The sequence below is a fragment of the Procambarus clarkii genome, chromosome 78 (genome assembly GCF_040958095.1).
Source record: "Procambarus clarkii isolate CNS0578487 chromosome 78, FALCON_Pclarkii_2.0, whole genome shotgun sequence".
NCBI lineage: Eukaryota > Metazoa > Arthropoda > Malacostraca > Decapoda > Cambaridae > Procambarus > Procambarus clarkii.
The window spans coordinates 11,995,830-12,012,532 of record NC_091227.1 but is presented as its reverse complement, the minus strand read 5'-3'; the positions used below and the strand labels follow the sequence as shown (position 1 = coordinate 12,012,532).

Sequence of the window (16,703 nt, the reverse complement as noted above, 5' to 3'; positions counted from 1 at the left end):
AGCTGTGTGGCAGGCACTGCGCCGGATTCAGCTTCCTTGGGGCTCCTTGATCCAGAGCCATTTGGATGGCTTCCCCGGCGTTTCTTGTTCCACCCGTGGGGGGTCGCTTTGGTACGTGTCTCTTCTGGGCTGGATCGCTACGGGTTGAGCTTCGGGATGCGCTTTTGCTGTGTTTTTGGGGTACACATTCAGGGGCGTGTCCATCATTCTGGTGGCCGGCCTGTCCCGTTTCCTTCCTCCTTCCAAGGAGTGGCCGGTTGCTGCCATTTTCTTCCTTTGGCTTTTCCGGGCATACGACTGCCTAGAGGTGGACTTCTTCGGGTCGGTGTGGGCTCAGCATCTCCCATTGTCCATGGTGCCGTTCCCCGACTGCGAGGGCCTTGCGGTAGATGTTTTCGGCTGGACTGGTTTCTGTACTTCTTCCCTGATCCAGCTGTTGCTCCAAGTCTTGACTCGTTTAGAATCCTTTTAGGGGAGGGTTCTTCTCCTGGCCCCATGGTGGCCAGACTGGCCTTGGTTTCAGGTGCTGCTTGCTCGATGTCCGAACCCGGGGCGTTTCTCTGGGGCTCCGCCTCTACTGGCAGATTGGGTCAGTGAGGCACCTTGCAGGTTTTCTTTACTGCTCTGCACTTAGCGTCTGGTCTTTCTGGTGCGGGTGTATCACCATTTCTATGGTGATCAGGTGGCTTCTTGGAAGGTGTCCCACATGCCGTCTTCTTCCGGGCAACAGTATGATGTCTCTTGGCAGTCTTTTCATCAGTTCCTTTCTCTACAGGGATTTTCATCGATCTTGGATTGGGTTGTTTTGTCCTTTTTCTCTTGGCTTTTTCTAGCATCTCATGCTTCATATACTGTCGCTTCATATTGTGCGGCGTTGGCGGAGCCACTCCATCTTGCCTTCGAGATGGATGTTACTTCCGCTCCGTTTTGCTAGATTTCACATGCGTTGTTTCGCCTCCGGCCTGCTCGTGCACCACCTGAACCATCCTGGTCTTTAGATCGGGTTCTTTCTTTTCTACCTTCTCCTCAATTTGTGGTGGCCCTTTTGGTTGTTGTTTGTTTTCGTAAGGCCTTATTTTTGTTGGCCTTGGCTTCTGGGGCTCAGGTTGTGGAACTTCATGCTCTCCTCTGGCGCTGGGGGGTTTTGTTCCTTTGGCTCTGATGGTCGGTTTGTTTGCTTGCAGCCTTCTTTTCTGGTGGAGAATGAGATGGCCGGTTTCCGTAGGAATCCGTTTGTGTTGGATGCTTGGTTGGTTAGGCCGGGGGGGGGGGGGGGGTGCATCACTTGTTGTGTCCGGTGGCAACTGTACACTGCTACCTGCGGGCCACTGGTTTTGTGACAGTGAATGCTCTTTGGATGGATCCAGTTTTCCTGGTTCCCTGTTCCAGGGCTTGTGTGTCTCAGGTTGTCTGCAGTGTCATTCTTTCCAGCCAGCTTGTGGTCTATTCTCGATCCCATGCGGTAGAAAAGTACGCGGGGCTCGCCGAGGTGTTTGGGAACATGTCCTGGGTTGACATCCGGGCACGGTGGGGGGTGGGGGGGATTTGGAAGTTGACCAGTGCCCTGGCTGCCAGATATCTCATGATATATGCCAGATATATTCGAGGCCCTCTTCAGCGTTGTGTAGTTTTGAGGCCTCTGTTCAGCCGTCGGTGCTTTCTTCGACTTGAGACCTGTGGTGCGGCCGTCTCCTGGGGAAGTCCCTGTTTTCCTACTCTGTGAGTAGTTTGCTTCAGGGAGCTGACAGGGCTCCCCCCAGAAAATCAGCATAGAATGTAATGAAAAGTCATATTATAGGAGAAGCCCCGGAGGCTCCCTGACATCCTCTCTCCCTCCGGTCAGCAGTTTTGGGCTTCACATCAGGCCTCAAAACTGAGCTGGCAAGTAGCTGGCTCGCCTGAGCGGGCTCCCCCTCCCCCTGTGAGGAGGGAGGGATACACTAACGAGCGGGAGTACTAGTTGAAGGCAAGGTTACCAGTTTGCATTATTTTCTGCTTCTTTTCTTTGCTTTTAGTAGGAGTTGCTTTGTGTTTTTGGGCTGTAGGTTGGATTTTACTGGCTAGTTGTTTAAATTGGCTTGCCTATCTTTCTGGGTGCCCACCCAGGTTGATAGTGGAATACGACATAATTTAAATGTAGAGTGGTCGTATGCCATTGCTCCCTGTGCCTATCTGAGGGAGAGAGATAGCACATATCAGTTCAGTTAGCTTCAGGGAGCTGATGGGGCTCCCCCAGAAAATGGCATTTCATTACATTCAATGCTGGTTTTTGTTGGTTTCAGTGATGCAGAGCTAAGATTGAAGCTAACAAGCAATACAGGAATGGGCACCATAGCGCCGCAGGTGACCTTTCGAACAGTTGCTCCTCCCACCACAGCTGCTGTCATGTCAAGAACCTCTGGACCTCGGGAGCAGAGTGTGCACTTCTCACCTGACAATAAAACTATCACTTGGACAATCACTCAGTTCCCAGGAGGCAGCTATGCGCAAGCATTTATTCGAGTAAGTTTCATTATGTCATTGTATAATCCATCCTCCAAAAAAGGCAGAATCTATAGCTGCTATGGATGAAGTGTAAAAAATGTGGAATTGTATGAACAAATCCACAAGGGCCGTGACGAGGATTGGAACCTGCATCCAAGAGCATCCCAGACGCTGCCTTAATCGACTGAGCTACGATATGGTCAAAAGAGTTGAAACCGAAGTTCTACTGAACTTATTGGCTCCTGCAGTCTCTCCGAGACACAAACCAGGGTTTTCTGTGGGGAGCCCCTACGGCTCCCTGGAGCTTATCGGGCTAATGTATGTTATATTAGACCGGGACATTAGCTAAGGAGTTCAGACCTACCAGGGACCAGCGCCAGAACCTGGCCCCTTCAGAGAGGTTTAAGGGAGCAATGGCCCTGGAAAACCCCATTGTGGTTGGGGTTTTCCTTATCTGCCATCGACCAGGGTTAGGCACCCAGAAAGGTAGGCATAACAAATCAAACTCCACATGGTAAAAAACTAAAACAAAAAACCGAACAGAGAAAACTCCCTACAATCCCAAGGAAATAAGCAAACAAGCAAACATCACACTTTACTGCCGTGCCGACGTCCGCGCAGCCCTCCCCGCCCCGAGAGGGGGAGGGGGGGAGCCCCGGACCTACCGCGTCGGCTGCCAAGCTTCAGTTCGTAAGCTAATGTCAACCGGGATAGACGCTTCTCTGGCCTCAGTTTCCTAGGCGGTGTTTGCCTTGTGTGGCGTTCACTGCCGTGTGTTGTGTTGTACAGTGGCCAGGAGTATCTCATCAGTGCCGGGGCTGCATGCGCTTAGGGGCTTCCTTCCCTAAGCGCCCTGTGAGTACTGCCCCTGAGTGACAGGGTTGTCTTCCATGGGGCGTTCAGGAACCATTCACGTAGAGGTTCTTGCTGCTCGGCATTTACCTCTCCCTTGGGGCCAGCTGGGACTTGGAGCCCTTGTTTGGCCCTGGGTAGGGACTGGTATTGTGCTGGTTAGGGCGTCAAGGTGTTGCGGGATCTGCCACCTAAGTGGCGACCGGTTCCTATTACCTCTGGAGATGGTGAACTTTTGCGGTTTTTCTTTTGTTTTTATTTTTATTTGCCTGGTGGGGGGTCTGCCTAGTGTGGCTATAGTTCCACTGGTAGTGCTTGGGGGCCTCTGCTAGGCTCCCGTGATTGTACACGTCGCAGGGGTTTTCAGTGCTTTCCTCTACCCTCTTGTTATTTTTGGGTTTCTTAACCGGTTAGCAACACCTTGCCCGGGCTTCCCGTAGCAGTCAGCCTACGGGCCCTGGAAACCCCTGTCTGGGCTCGGTGGACCATTGAATGTGTCTTCCGGGTTCCAACCCGTCTTGTACGGGATCGTTAGTTGCTGTGCCCTTGTCTCCAGGTGACAGTCGCCACTTTTACCTCCGTCATGTTGCCTGTTGGGTCACTGACACCTTGACCCGGAGTCTTGCGAGAGAGATTCTGTGCTTGTTCTCCAGTACTCTCCTGATGTTATTACTGTTCAGAGTACAGGCGGCATCCGTATTGCAAGCTAGGTTAGGTTGCTGCAACACGCTAGGTTGGTTTCCCACTCGGATGCCCTGAGGCCGCCCCGTTTTGGTTAGGTGCTGTTTGCCCCTTTCCCTCCCTGTTCCCGGAGGCGGGGCGGGGTTTAGTTGGGGCCGAGAATCTGGCGGTTTTCGGGGGCTGCCCCGTTCAGGTTGGGGATGGTGGTTTTCGAGCCTGTTCCTCCTGCCAAGGCTTCTGGGTCTTACCAGCGGCCCTTTCTTGCTGCCTTTCCCCATGGACTCTTCCTTTTCTTTAAGGGCGGAGGGCTTGGAGGACAGCTCTGCCCCGGGGCCTCTGTTGCTAGTTCCCGGGGCTGTGGGGGATGCCTGCTAGTAGTTCTGGGGTGGTTTGCCCCTACCTGGGTTTTCTGCTTTTGGGTGGAGTTTTTCACCCATCCAGTCTGCTTGCTTTCCAGTTTTGCTGGCGTGTTTTCGTATCTTTTGCGTTAGTCACAGCCCTCTGTTCTGGTGGCCATTTTCTTCTGCTGGTTTTCCGGCGTGGCCACCAGGGCGGCGTTGCGGTTTGTTTACATGCGCCTGGGTGTGCGAGTGAGCATCTTGGGTGAGTTTTTCACCTTTATTCAGGGGTTTTATTCTCTTGTTGTCGTTTCTTTGCTTTTCTGGTGTTTTCTGCCTGTTTCCTGTTCGTCTGGGAATGTTTGAGTGTTGATTGTACACCAGGTTTTCCATTTTGTCTGTTTTGGGTCTGGGCCCTTGGGTTTGGGCTCAGTGTCCCTGGCTGTTATGCTTGCTCCCACACCTTGTTCCTCGGTTTTCGGTCTGTTTTGGCCGTTTCCCTGGGGGTTCTGCCTGGGAGCTGTGCTTTGCCTTTCTGTGGTGTATCTCCGCCGGCAAATGTGGTGGTTTGGGCTCCACCTGGTTCGATTCCGGGTTCCTTTGGGTTCTTTGGTTTCGTTCCGGAGGTTTCCTCCTCTTGGGCCCCCTGTGTGGGTTCAGGGGTCTTTGTTTCCTCGTGTGTGACCCGGTTCTGCCTTCTGGAGTTCCAGGGACTTCCTGGCTTGCAGACTGATCTTTTTGGGTCTTGGCATGTGTTTTGGTCATGCTGGGACTTTGAGGTTTTGTTGTCGAGGTGGGCCTTTTGACGCAGTTTTGTGCCTTCTTCGCCTGGCCGGCATGGCGCGCTCTGCCCACTGGTCGGCAGCTTGTAATTTTCTTTTCAGGTGTATGTGTGCACATGTACATGTATACACAGTATGTGTGTGCACGTGTGTATGTGCATACACACATGTGTGTAACATACCTTGTGTGTATGTGTATATGTATGTGTATGTGTAGGCAGAGAAGTGCATTCTGGCTACTAGATACCACATGTATATGTGTATGTGTACTTTTTCTTTCGGAAGGGGCTCTGTTCCCTTTTCTGTTGACGGGACGATGGGGGAGCAGCTTGCTCTGTTGACTCTCGCATGGTCCCGCAGTTAGTGGGCGCTTTTGGTTGTCTTCCGGCCTCTGGTGGCGGCGGTGGACGGCTTCTCCCCCTTTGGGGGGTTCAGGGCTGGCGGGGTGGGCTTCTTCCCTCTGCGCTTCGTCATGTCATCTTAGTGGATGCGTTGGACGTGGTCAATCCACCCCATCCTTCTGGGGTTCCCATCTGCCCTTTGCAGACATGGGCCTGTCGAATCTGCGGTTCTTCTGGACTTCTTCAGTCTGCGCCCTGGATTCTATGCCCTCATCGGGGGACTGGTGTCTCCTGTTCGGCTTCTGTTAGGTGCCTGGATAGTGGCCCTGGACCTCCAGGTCAATTCTTGGCACATTCCTCTCTAGTTTTCCGGGACTGGCACAGTTGGTGGTGGGGCTTCAGGCTTGCTGCTTTTGTTGCCTTCCCTATTTTGTAATTGGCACTTGGTGTATTTTGCATCTTTACTGGATGTTGGTGCCCTGTCTGAGTCTGTTTGGGATTCGGTGTCTGGCCTTCCTCGACGACTGGCTGGTGTGGGCTCCTAGCCGGTCTGCTTGAATGCTCGCCAGGGGTGTGGTTCTTTCCAGATCACCGGGTTTGGTTTCCTGGTGATTTGGAGGCCATTCCATCTGTTTCCGTCCCGGGTTCGGACCTGGCTGAGCCTTGTTTAGGGCTCTTGGGGCCGCTCCTTGTCTTTCCCTCCAGAAGTGTTGCTGTGGCTGTGGTCCCGCCTTCGGCTGTTCATGAGGGGGTCCCAGGTTGCCCAGAGGTTGCTTGAGGAGTTGTGCGGGAGTCTGAACTTCGACGTGCAGGTCTGCCCGTGGGGTCGGGTTTGGCTTCGACTTCTGTTTGGTTCCTTCGGAAACTCCCCTTCCGCCTCTCTTGCAACTGTTGGGTTCGTTCCTCCAGGGATCTTGTGTTGGTGCTGCGTCACCAGCTTCCTCTTTGGGGTTTTCGGGGTTTCGTGCCTTGGCACCTCCCCGAGCCTTCGCTCGATGTGTTCACGGATAGGTCATCTCTCGGCTGGGGCTTTGTGACCAGTGCTCACCAGGTCGGCTGGGAATGGAGGGGTTTGTCCATCCGTCGGGCTCACAGCACAGTTCGGGAGTTCGTGGCTGTTTGGTTTGCGCTTCGGAGGGTTTGGGTCCCTCGGTGCTCTACCATTCAGCTCCATTCGGACTGTTCTCTGGCGGTTCTTTGCCGGAACCACAGGGTTTCTCTTAGGTGTTGACATTTGGGATTGGTTCCTTAGAGTGACTCGTTGCTGGATTCTCGGGGTTTGGCTAACCGTGAGGTTCATGTCCGGGGTGTGTCCTGCATCCTGGCGGACAGCTGTCTCGGTTCATTCCTCTGTTCGCGGATTGGCCAGTCATCGCCGACTTGTTTCGTTGGCTCTGCCGGACGTATGGACTCCTGGTCATGGACGTCTTGGAGTTGGCAGGGTCTAGGCATCGCCCATTTTATGTGGCGCCCTTACCCGCCTGCAAGGCGTTCACGGTGGATGCTTTTTGGCAGGACTGGTCGAAGTGGGGGTACCTGTTCCTCTTTTCCCAGTCCAGCTGTTGCTTCGGGTTCTGGCTCGGTTGGAGCCCATTCCCACAAGAGTAGTCCTTATGGTTCCTTGGTGGCCGGCCTAGCTTTATTTTCAGACGCTGCTTGATAGGTGTCCAAACCCGGGGTGTTTTCCCGCGGCTCCGCCTCTTTCGGCAGGTCGGATCGGTCCTGTATGTGACTGGTTCGGCCTTTTCCCCCAGCTCTTCGCGTCTGGTATTTTGACGCGGGTATCACCATCTCTGTGGTGATCAGATGGCTTTGTTGATGGTGTCCCACCTGCGAGCTTCGTCTTGGCGACATTATGACGTTCCTGGTGTTTCTATGCACTTTTTCTTGCTGTTTGTAGGTTGTCTTCTCTTTCGCATCGGGTTGTCGTGTCCTTTCTTGGGTTTTCAGGACTACAGTTATTTGATGTTTCTTACTGTCGCCTCGTTTTGTGCAGCGCTGGCAGAGCCGCTCCGGCTTGCGTTCGGGGTGGACGTCACATCTGCCCAGTTTCGTACGTTTTCTCGTGTTTTGTTTCACCTCCGGCCTGCTCATGCGTCACCTGAGCCGTCCTGGTCCTTGATCAGGGTGCCTTCTTATCTTCTCCTCAGTTTGTGGTAGCCCCTTCAATTCAGGCACCATAAGAGGGGGAGGGGGGAGCCCTGGACCTACCATGCCGGCTGCCTAGCTTCAGTTTGGAAGCTAAGCTTCAACCAACGCAAAAAAAACGCTGACCGGTGGGAGGGAGGGTTGCCAGGGAGCCTCCGGGGCTCATTCAGAAAATGGCATTTCATTACATTCAACGCTGGTTTTTACACAACTCCCCCATGCACTCGAGCTATGTCAATAGGCCGTTCTCCCTCTTCTCCCTTATTTCATTATACACAGAAACTTTTGACCATGTCGTAGCTCAGTCAATTAAGGCAGTGTCTGGGATGCTCTTGGACGCACGTTCGAATCCTTGTTATGGCCCTTGTGGATTTGTTCATATGATGCATCACGTTATTGTGATTTCTGTGTGTAATAAAGAAAGGGTGAAGAGGGAGAATGGCCTATTGACATAGCTCAAGTGCATGGGGGAGTTGTGTAAAACCCTCGTTTGTGTCTCGGAGAGGTTGCAGGATCCAGTAAGTTCAGTAGAACTTCGGTTTCAACTCTTTTGACCATGTTGTAGCTCAGTCGATTAAGGCAGCGTCTGGGATGCTCTTGGACGCAGGTTCGAATCCTCGTCAAGACCCTTGTGGATTTGTTCATTTGATGTATTACGTTATTGTGATTTCTGTGTGCGTGGAATTGTATACCAAAAATGTGTTCATGATTTACTTTGGGAAGCCCCATCAGTTCCCTAAAGCTATTATACTGATTAAGTGCCAAACTACTTGGAAGTAATCAGTAGCAGAGTTCTTGTTGCCTACCATGGCCCACGAGCCAGAACCTGGCTTCCCTTAGAAATGCGCAGAGAGCAATGGCCCATGAACAGTTTACATTTAAAGCTTATCATCTTTCCATCAATCAGGGAAGCAGAAAGAAAGGAGAATCAAAACAGAATACCACATGGTTGAAAAAGGAGACCAGTACCCTCAAATTATTAAAAGAATTCTACCAACAAGAAAATAAACAACCAAAATTTCGTTTTACCAGGCCCCCCTCTCTGCTAATTAGTTCCACCTCCCCTCTCATTGGGGGGAAGGGGAAGCCAACCGGACCACCACCAGTCAGTTCTTGACTAATGTTTATGCCTGGCATGAGTGTACTCTGGCTTCAATCTATTGTTTTTGGGTGTTTTGCCTTTTTTACCTGTTCCTACACAAAAGTGTGTGGTAACCAAAAGTTTAATGTACTAGAGCTGCATGAGCCAAAGATTATCTTCACTGTGTGCTTTATAAGTACTACCCTTGCTTTAAGGTTGCCTTCCCTGTGGCATTCAGGATACACTCTCTTGTGGTGGTTCTCACCATTGGTTAAGCTGGGGGTCTTGGGTTTTCTGTCTTGCCCTTGGTGTGGGAGTGTTATTGACTGGTGGGGCGCACTACAGCTCGCACTGCCTGCTCCTCTGGCAGCATTAGGTACGCCGATGTCTCTCCCAGGCTGCTTGTATGCTGATGTTGGGTCTAAGGGGATTTTAGTTAATTTTCAAGTTCCCATCGAGGCTTCTGAATCTTCCCTGCCGAATCCCTCTTTTGAGGCTTTTACTCCGGACTCTGCCTTTCCTTCCTGGGTGGTGTGTGTGTGTGTAATTACCTAAGTGTAATTACCTAAGTGTAGTTACAGGATGAGAGCTACGCTCGTGGTGTCCCGTCTTCCCAGCACTCTTTGTCATATAACGCTTTGAAACTACTGACGGTCTTGGCCTCCACCACCTTCTCACTTAACTTGTTCCAACCGTCTACCACTCTATTTGCGAAGGTGAATTTTCTTATATTTCTTCGGCATCTGTGTTTAGCTAGTTTAAATCTATGACCTCTTGTTCTTGAAATTCCAGGTCTCAGGAAGTCTTCCCTGTCGATTTTATCAATTCCTGTTGCTATTTTGTATGTAGTGATCATATCACCACTTTTTCTTCTGTCTTCTAGTTTTGGCATATTTAATGCTTCTAACCTCTCCTCGTAGCTCTTGCCCTTCAGTTCTGGGAGCCACTTAGTAGCATGTCTTTGCACCTTTTCCAGTTTGTTGATGTGCTTCTTAAGATATGGGCACCACACAACAGCTGCATATTCTAGCTTTGGCCTAACAAAAGTCATGAACAATTTCTTTAGTATATCGCCATCCATGTATTTAAATGCAATTCTGAAGTTAGAAAGCATAGCATAGGCTCCTTGCACAATATTCTTTATGTGGTCCTCAGGTGATAGTTTTCTATCTAGAACCACTCCTAGATCTCTTTCTTTATCAGAATTCTTTAAAGATTTCTCACATAATATATAGGTTGTGTGGGGTCTATGTTCTCCTATTCCACATTCCATAACATGACATTTATTAACATTAAATTCCATTTGCCAAGTGGTGCTCCATATACTTATTTTGTCCAGGTCTTCTTGAAGGGCATGACAGTCATCTAAATTTCTTATCCTTCCTATTATCTTAGCATCATCAGCAAACATGTTCATATAATTCTGTATACCAACTGGTAGATCATTTATGTACACAATAAACATCACTGGTGCAAGAACTGAACCCTGTGGTACTCCACTTGTAACATTTCTCCATTCCGATACATTGCCTCTGATTACTGCCCTCATTTTTCTATCAGTCAGAAAATTTTTCATCCATGATAGAAGCTTACCTGTCACCCCTCCAATATTTTCCAGTTTCCAGAACAACCTCTTATGTGGAACTCTGTCGAAAGCCTTTTTTAGGTCCAGATAGATGCAGTCAACCCAACCATCTCTTTCCTGTAATATCTCTGTGGCTCGATCATAGAAACTGAGTAAATTCGATACACAGGATCTTCCAGATCGAAAACCATACTGTCTGTCTGATATTATATCATTTCTCTCTAGGTGTTCTACCCATTTAGTTTTGATTAGTTTTTCCAATACTTTCACTATTACACTTGTCAATGATACAGGTCTATAATTGAGGGGGTCTTCCCTGCTGCCACTTTTGTAGATTGGAACTATGTTAGCCTGTTTCCACCCGTCTGCTATGATTCCTGTACACAGGGATGCCTGAAAGATCAGGTGAAGTGGAATGCTGAGCTCAGATGCACATTCTCTCAGAACCCATGGTGAAACGCCATCTGGGCCAGCTGCTTTGTTCTTACCGAGCTCCTTGAGCATTTTTTCCACTTCGTCTCTAGACACCTCTATGTGTTCTATGTTGTTCTCTGGAATTCTTATTGTATCTGGTTCCCTAAAGATTTCATTTTGTACAAACACACTTTGGAACTTTTCGTTTAGTGTTTCACACATTTCCTTTTCATCTTCCATGAATCTATTTCCCATTTTCAACCTCTGAATATTATCCTTTACCTGCAATTTGTTGTTTATGAATTTATAGAATAGACCTGGTTCTGTTTTACATTTGTCCGCAATCCCTTTTTCAAAATTTCTTTCTGCCTCTCTCCTCACTGCCGTGTAATTGTTTCTCGCATCTTTGTATCGCTGGTATGTTTGGGGGTTCGGCCTCTTCCTGTATTGATTCCATTTTTGTGTCTTTCGGTCTCTAGCCCTCTCGCAATTTCTATTGAACCAATCCTGTTTCCTAGTTCTGCATCTCTGTTTTGGTATAAATTTTTTTGTGCCTTTATCATATATTTCACAAAACTTGCCATACATCTCATTCACTTCCTTGCCTAGCATCAAGTCTGTCCAATTATACTCACTAAAAAAATTTCTAAGGTCACCATAATGTCCTCTCCTGAAGTCTGGTTTTTCAACTGCTTCAACCTCCTTATTTTCTTCCAGCTTATAACGCATTGCATACTTTATTCCCAAAAAGACATGGTCACTTTTACCCAAGGGAGGAAGGTACTGAATGTCAAATATCTCTTCCTCCTTCCTGGTAAATATCAAATCTAGCATGGAGGGAACGTCCCCTTCCCTCATCCTCGTAGCTTGTTTAACATGTTGATATAAGAATGTTTCCAGGATGAGGTCTACAAATTTACAGGTCCAAAAATCTTCTGTTTTAGCTTCATATGCTTCCCAGTCTATGGATTTCAAGTTGAAGTCACCGACTATCAACAGTCGTGATCTATCGTTATCCGCTCTCGCTATAATCTCTCTCAATATTGTTATATGTGTGTTATATTATGTGTGTGTGGATGAGGTCTGGGATTGTTTGTGGAAGGCTGTTATGATTCCCTTGGCCTCAGTTTGTCGTATTTGGTAGCCTTATGCTCTGGTCCGCTGTCAAGATTTTTGTTTGTTTGGTCTTGGTTGTCATTTTGTTCATTTGGTCCTGGTGGTCACTTTGTTCATTTGCACCCTGCTCCTTTTCTGGCAAAGACTTCTAGACGGGATCCTTTGGTTGTGGAAATTTGGTTGATTTGGCTGGGGATACACCATGCATTGTATCCAATGGTGTCTTTGGGCTGCTACAGAGTAAGAGCACAAACTTTTAAGCCGTACCCTAGAGTACAAACTCACAAAACTTGTCCTTGCTTTCTTACTTGGGGTTATCTTGATTTCAGGGCTTAGTGTCCCCACAGCCCGGTTCTTGACCAGGCCTCCCTTTTGTTACACACCCCCAGGAAGCAGCCTGTAGCAGCTGTCTAACTCCCAGGTACCTATTTACTGCTAGGTAACAGTAATTTCATCAGGGTGAAATAATCTCTGCCCATTTGTTTCCGCCTCCACTGGGGATCGAATTTGGAACTTCAGGACTACGAATCCGAAGCCCTGTCCACTCAGCTGTCAGGCCTTCCTTATGGTATAGATATGTTACTTTAACCCTTTAACAGCACAAATTGTATATATACAATTTTGGTCTAACTGGCTGAACAGCACACATCATATATACCGTATTTGCCAGAGTATAAGATGCACCCTTGCATAAGATGCATCCCTATTTTACAATGATATTTTGTGGAAAGAACTATTTTAGTATGTTTCATTGTATATTTACTGAAAGATATTTTAAAGTGATTTTTGTACCCCAACTCTAACCTCCCCCTAAGATCAGCTGAATCATTGTTTATATTTTGGGCAAGTGAATTGCTATACAGGATGGGAAACTTGTATTTCTGGATGTGGTGTTTTGTGTTACCTTGGCAGGCCACCAGGGCGGCATACCCGGTGGTGGCGCACCATTTTCCCTTCACAAATTTCACTGCTCCTGTTAGGCAGCATGTAGTCAGAGCTAGTCACAGTCGCAACCATTTAGAGGCAACCATGGTCAAGTCACAGTCAGGCATTGAGACACAAGTCACAGTCAGTCAGGCCTTCACAATCACAAGTCTCAGTCAGTTATATTCAGTCAAAGACAGTTAGGCATTCACAGTTGTAACAATTAGTCACAGTTTGTAAACAACATGAGTATTGTTTACAGAACACCAAGGCCACCATCTGGTAGGAAGCCGAGTATCTGAACCACAATAATCCCATACCGATCGTCTAGACACAGCTGGAGGGGTGGGGGATATTTATGGGAGGGGTCCAGTGTGGGAATGGGGGAGGGGAGTAGGATGTAGCAGGGATGGGGGGGAGCCGATGGGTGGATCAGGCGTGACCACAGCCACCCTGCCTGCCACCCTGCCAGTCAAAGCCTGAACCAACCCAAAGCTCACCCACCCGGACCCACCCAAATGCCTACCCACACGCCCAGCCCACCCACCCGCTCGTCCAAATAGTTGGCCCGCCCCTCCAAAAAATCTGCCCGCCAGCATGCACCAAGACCCTCCCGAACCCCGCCCAAATCCCTGCCCACCTGCCTGAATCCATACCCAGCCTTCCCGCCTGTCTGAATAGCCACCCACCTGCCCACTCAAATAGCTGGCCTGCCCATCCAAAAAGCCCACCTGCCTGCCTGAACCAAGACCAGCCCGCCAGCCTGCCTGCCAGTCAGCCACCAAACCATCCATCGACTCGCCCGCCCACTCACTCAGTCAGCCCTCCTGCCCATGATTTATAACCACCCCACCCACCTTCCAGCCAGCCACCAATCTATTGACCTACCTACCCATCCATCCACCTGTCCACCTAGCCAGCCTGCCAGTCAGCCACCAATCCATCCATCCATTCACCCAAACCTGCTAACCCTGCCAGCCTGCCCGAAGTCAGCCACCTCTATACCTGCCCACCCAACCGGCCAGCCATCAACCCCTGTCTGCCCACCTGCCTATCCACCCACCAGTCAGCCACCAATCCATCTTCCCCACCCACCTGCCAGTCAGCAATCAACCAATCCATCCACCCACCCACCTGCCAGTCAGCAACTAATCCATCCACCCACCCTGCCCATCCACTAGCCAGCCTGTCCACCTGCCTGCCCACTAGCCAGAAACCCAGAAAACGATTCATCTATAGTATCACTTTATTAAAAAATTGGAGATGACACAGGTAGCAACCTATCCTCCTATTGTGACGATCGTCAATAGCTAGAATTTGTATGTTCTTGGCTTTTAGATAGTAGTACTGTATTCTGACTAGTAAGGAATTCTTATGAAATAAATAAAGCTAAAACACAAACTTAAATATTCCTAGGCCTAGTATAGCAAACATATGTACTATATTAGGCTTCAGATATCCTGTATTAGGCCTGTGGGAGGTTAGGTTTAGTTTGTCAAAGCAACACAAGTACAAAAATAGTTTTTGGTTTGTCCAACTCAATAGGTCAGGTTTCTACATTATAATTTCATTGTACGTTGGTATATATACTATGGTTCTCATCATTACTATAAGTACTACCAAAACAGGAGGATGGCTGCAGGTGGTGATAATAATGGGGAATGCGATGGCCTAGGAGGCTGCAGCATGCCTGGCGCTCAACATCTACTTGATACGCTCGCTGTATCATCCTCATTCATGCCATATCACTTGTATCCGACACTTGGGTTAGATCTTTATTGTGCTTTGCTTCATCAATATCACTACCATTATCTTCTTCTAACAATAAGGTCTGAATTTTATTGCCTTGGCTTCTGTGTCTGGGGATGCGCCTTGGGTTGACCCTGTTTCTCTTGTTCCCTGTTCCAGGGCTTGGGTCTCTCAGGTCATCCGCAGGGTTATATAGTCTAGCCAACCTGCAGTCTACCCTCGCGTCCATGATGTTCGTAAGTTATGGCTTTGGCTGCTGTGTTTGGCAATATGTCTTGGGCGGGCATTCGGACGTGAGAGGTTTTGCAGATCGAAAAGGGTCCTGGCTGCCTGATATCTTGTTAATGTGCTGAGCCCTCAGCAGTCTTGTGTCGCCTTGGATTGGCAGTTGCAACCAGTTGTCTTGTCTTTGTTATGTGCGGTGCGGCCGCCTCCCGGGTAAGTCCCTATTTTTCTGCTCTTTGGATAGTTAGCTCCAGAGAGCCGATGGGACTTCCTCACAGAAAACCAGCATTGAATGTCATGAAATGCCATTTTCTGGGTAGAGCCCTGGAGACTCCCTGTCCCCTTCCCCCTGATCGGTAGGTTTTGGTTTCATTTTCAGCCTCCAAACCGATGGTCCAGCTGCCGGCTCAGTGGGCTGCAACCCCCTCTCCCCTCCTGGGGGGGAGGGGCGATGCGAACGAGCAGTGTGATGATGTCACGACCTAACCCAAGTGTCGGATACAAGTGATACGGCACGGATGAGGACGATACAGTGAGTGTATCCAGTAGAGGTTGAGCGCCAGCAACATTATTATATTGCTTGTAAAGATTGTTTTTCTTTGGGGGCATTTCTAGCCTCTGTTTAGTCTCAGGTTGCAATTTTCTACCAGGAAGGGTCTGCTTTGAAGCCCCCTACCTTTCTGGATGCTCAACCCCGGTTGATGGCAGACATGAATACTTTCATACATGAGAGTTTCATAGGCCATTGCTCCCTGCGCCTCTCTGAGGGGACTGGCTAGTGGTCCCCAGTAGGCATGACAATTCCATATGACTGAAGCCCCACACTGATATTTGCTAATATCAGGCTAATAGCTCCAGGGAGCCTCCTGGGCTCTACCCAGAAAATGCCATTTCATTACATTCAATGCTGGTTTTTTACTTATCTGTTGGTAGATAGCTTCAGGGAGCCGACAGGGCTCCTCTCAGAAAATCAGCGTTGGATTTACTGAAACGTCAGTTTCTGGGCAAGCCCCAGAGGTTCCTTTACACCCTCCCATCCTCTGGTTAGATGTTTTCATCATTCTCCGAACTGAGGGTGGTACGGCCGGCACTCCCTTCCCCCTGTCGGTGGAGGGGTAAGGCACTAACGAGCGGGCATGCTGGTTGGATGACATGTTCCTTGTTTCATTGTTTTCTATTGTGGGAAGTTCTTTGGCTGTGTTTCGACATAGGTTGTAGTTTTAACCAGTTAGAGGTTTGTAATGGTTCACCTACCTTTCTGGTGGTATCCCCGGTCGATGGCAGACACGACAAACTTTAAATATAGAGAGCTCATATGGCCATTGCTCCCTTTGCCTCTCTGAGAGAGCCAAGTTCTGGCTCGTAGCCCCCGGTAGGCACTCAAACTCCAAGGACTGATGGCACCAAACTAATATTGGCACATGTCAGTTTGATAGCTTCAGGGAGCCTCCGGGAATTCACCCAGAAAATGGTGTTTCATTACATTCAATGCTTTTTTTTTTTTTAAGATTTATTTTAATTACATTTTTAATCAGATGACCATAATTACTGGGTATATTTTTGGGGGAAGCCCCTTCGGCTCCCTGGAGCTTACTAGGCTGATATGCTAATGTCAGACTTTGGCATCAGTCATATGTATGGAGTTCTGTGGGCCTACTGGGGACCACGAGCCAGAACCTGACCCCCTCAGAGAGGCGTGGGGAGCAATGGGCTATAGAAACCCCCCGTATGGTTGGAAGCATTTTATGTCTGCCATCGACTGGGTCAGGCACCCTGAAAGGTAAGCATCCCAAAACAAACCCCTATTCTGGTGAAAATTTTGCTACCAAAAGCCGAACAAGTGGATAGAACTCCCCTAAAAGAAACGAGCAAGCGAGCATGACGTCACATGTCACCGCTGTCTGCGCAGCGCCCCCCCTCCCTGAGAGGGGAAGGGGGAGCCCCAGACCCCCGTGCCAGCTATCCACCCTTCAGTTCTAAGGT

General features: G+C 49.2%; 1 protein-coding gene across 4 annotated transcripts in view; it reads left to right on the top strand.

The window, feature by feature from the left end:
• The window catches only part of LOC123746137 (AP-4 complex subunit mu-1), a 244,115-nt gene that overhangs the window by 214,975 nt on the left and 12,437 nt on the right, over positions 1–16,703 (top strand). For all 4 annotated transcript variants that reach the window (XM_045727433.2, XM_045727432.2, XM_045727430.2 and 1 more), the window contains one exon: positions 2,283–2,502. In XM_045727433.2, coding sequence (XP_045583389.1) covers positions 2,283–2,502 — 220 coding nt within the window. The remainder of the gene's footprint in view (positions 1–2,282; positions 2,503–16,703) is intronic.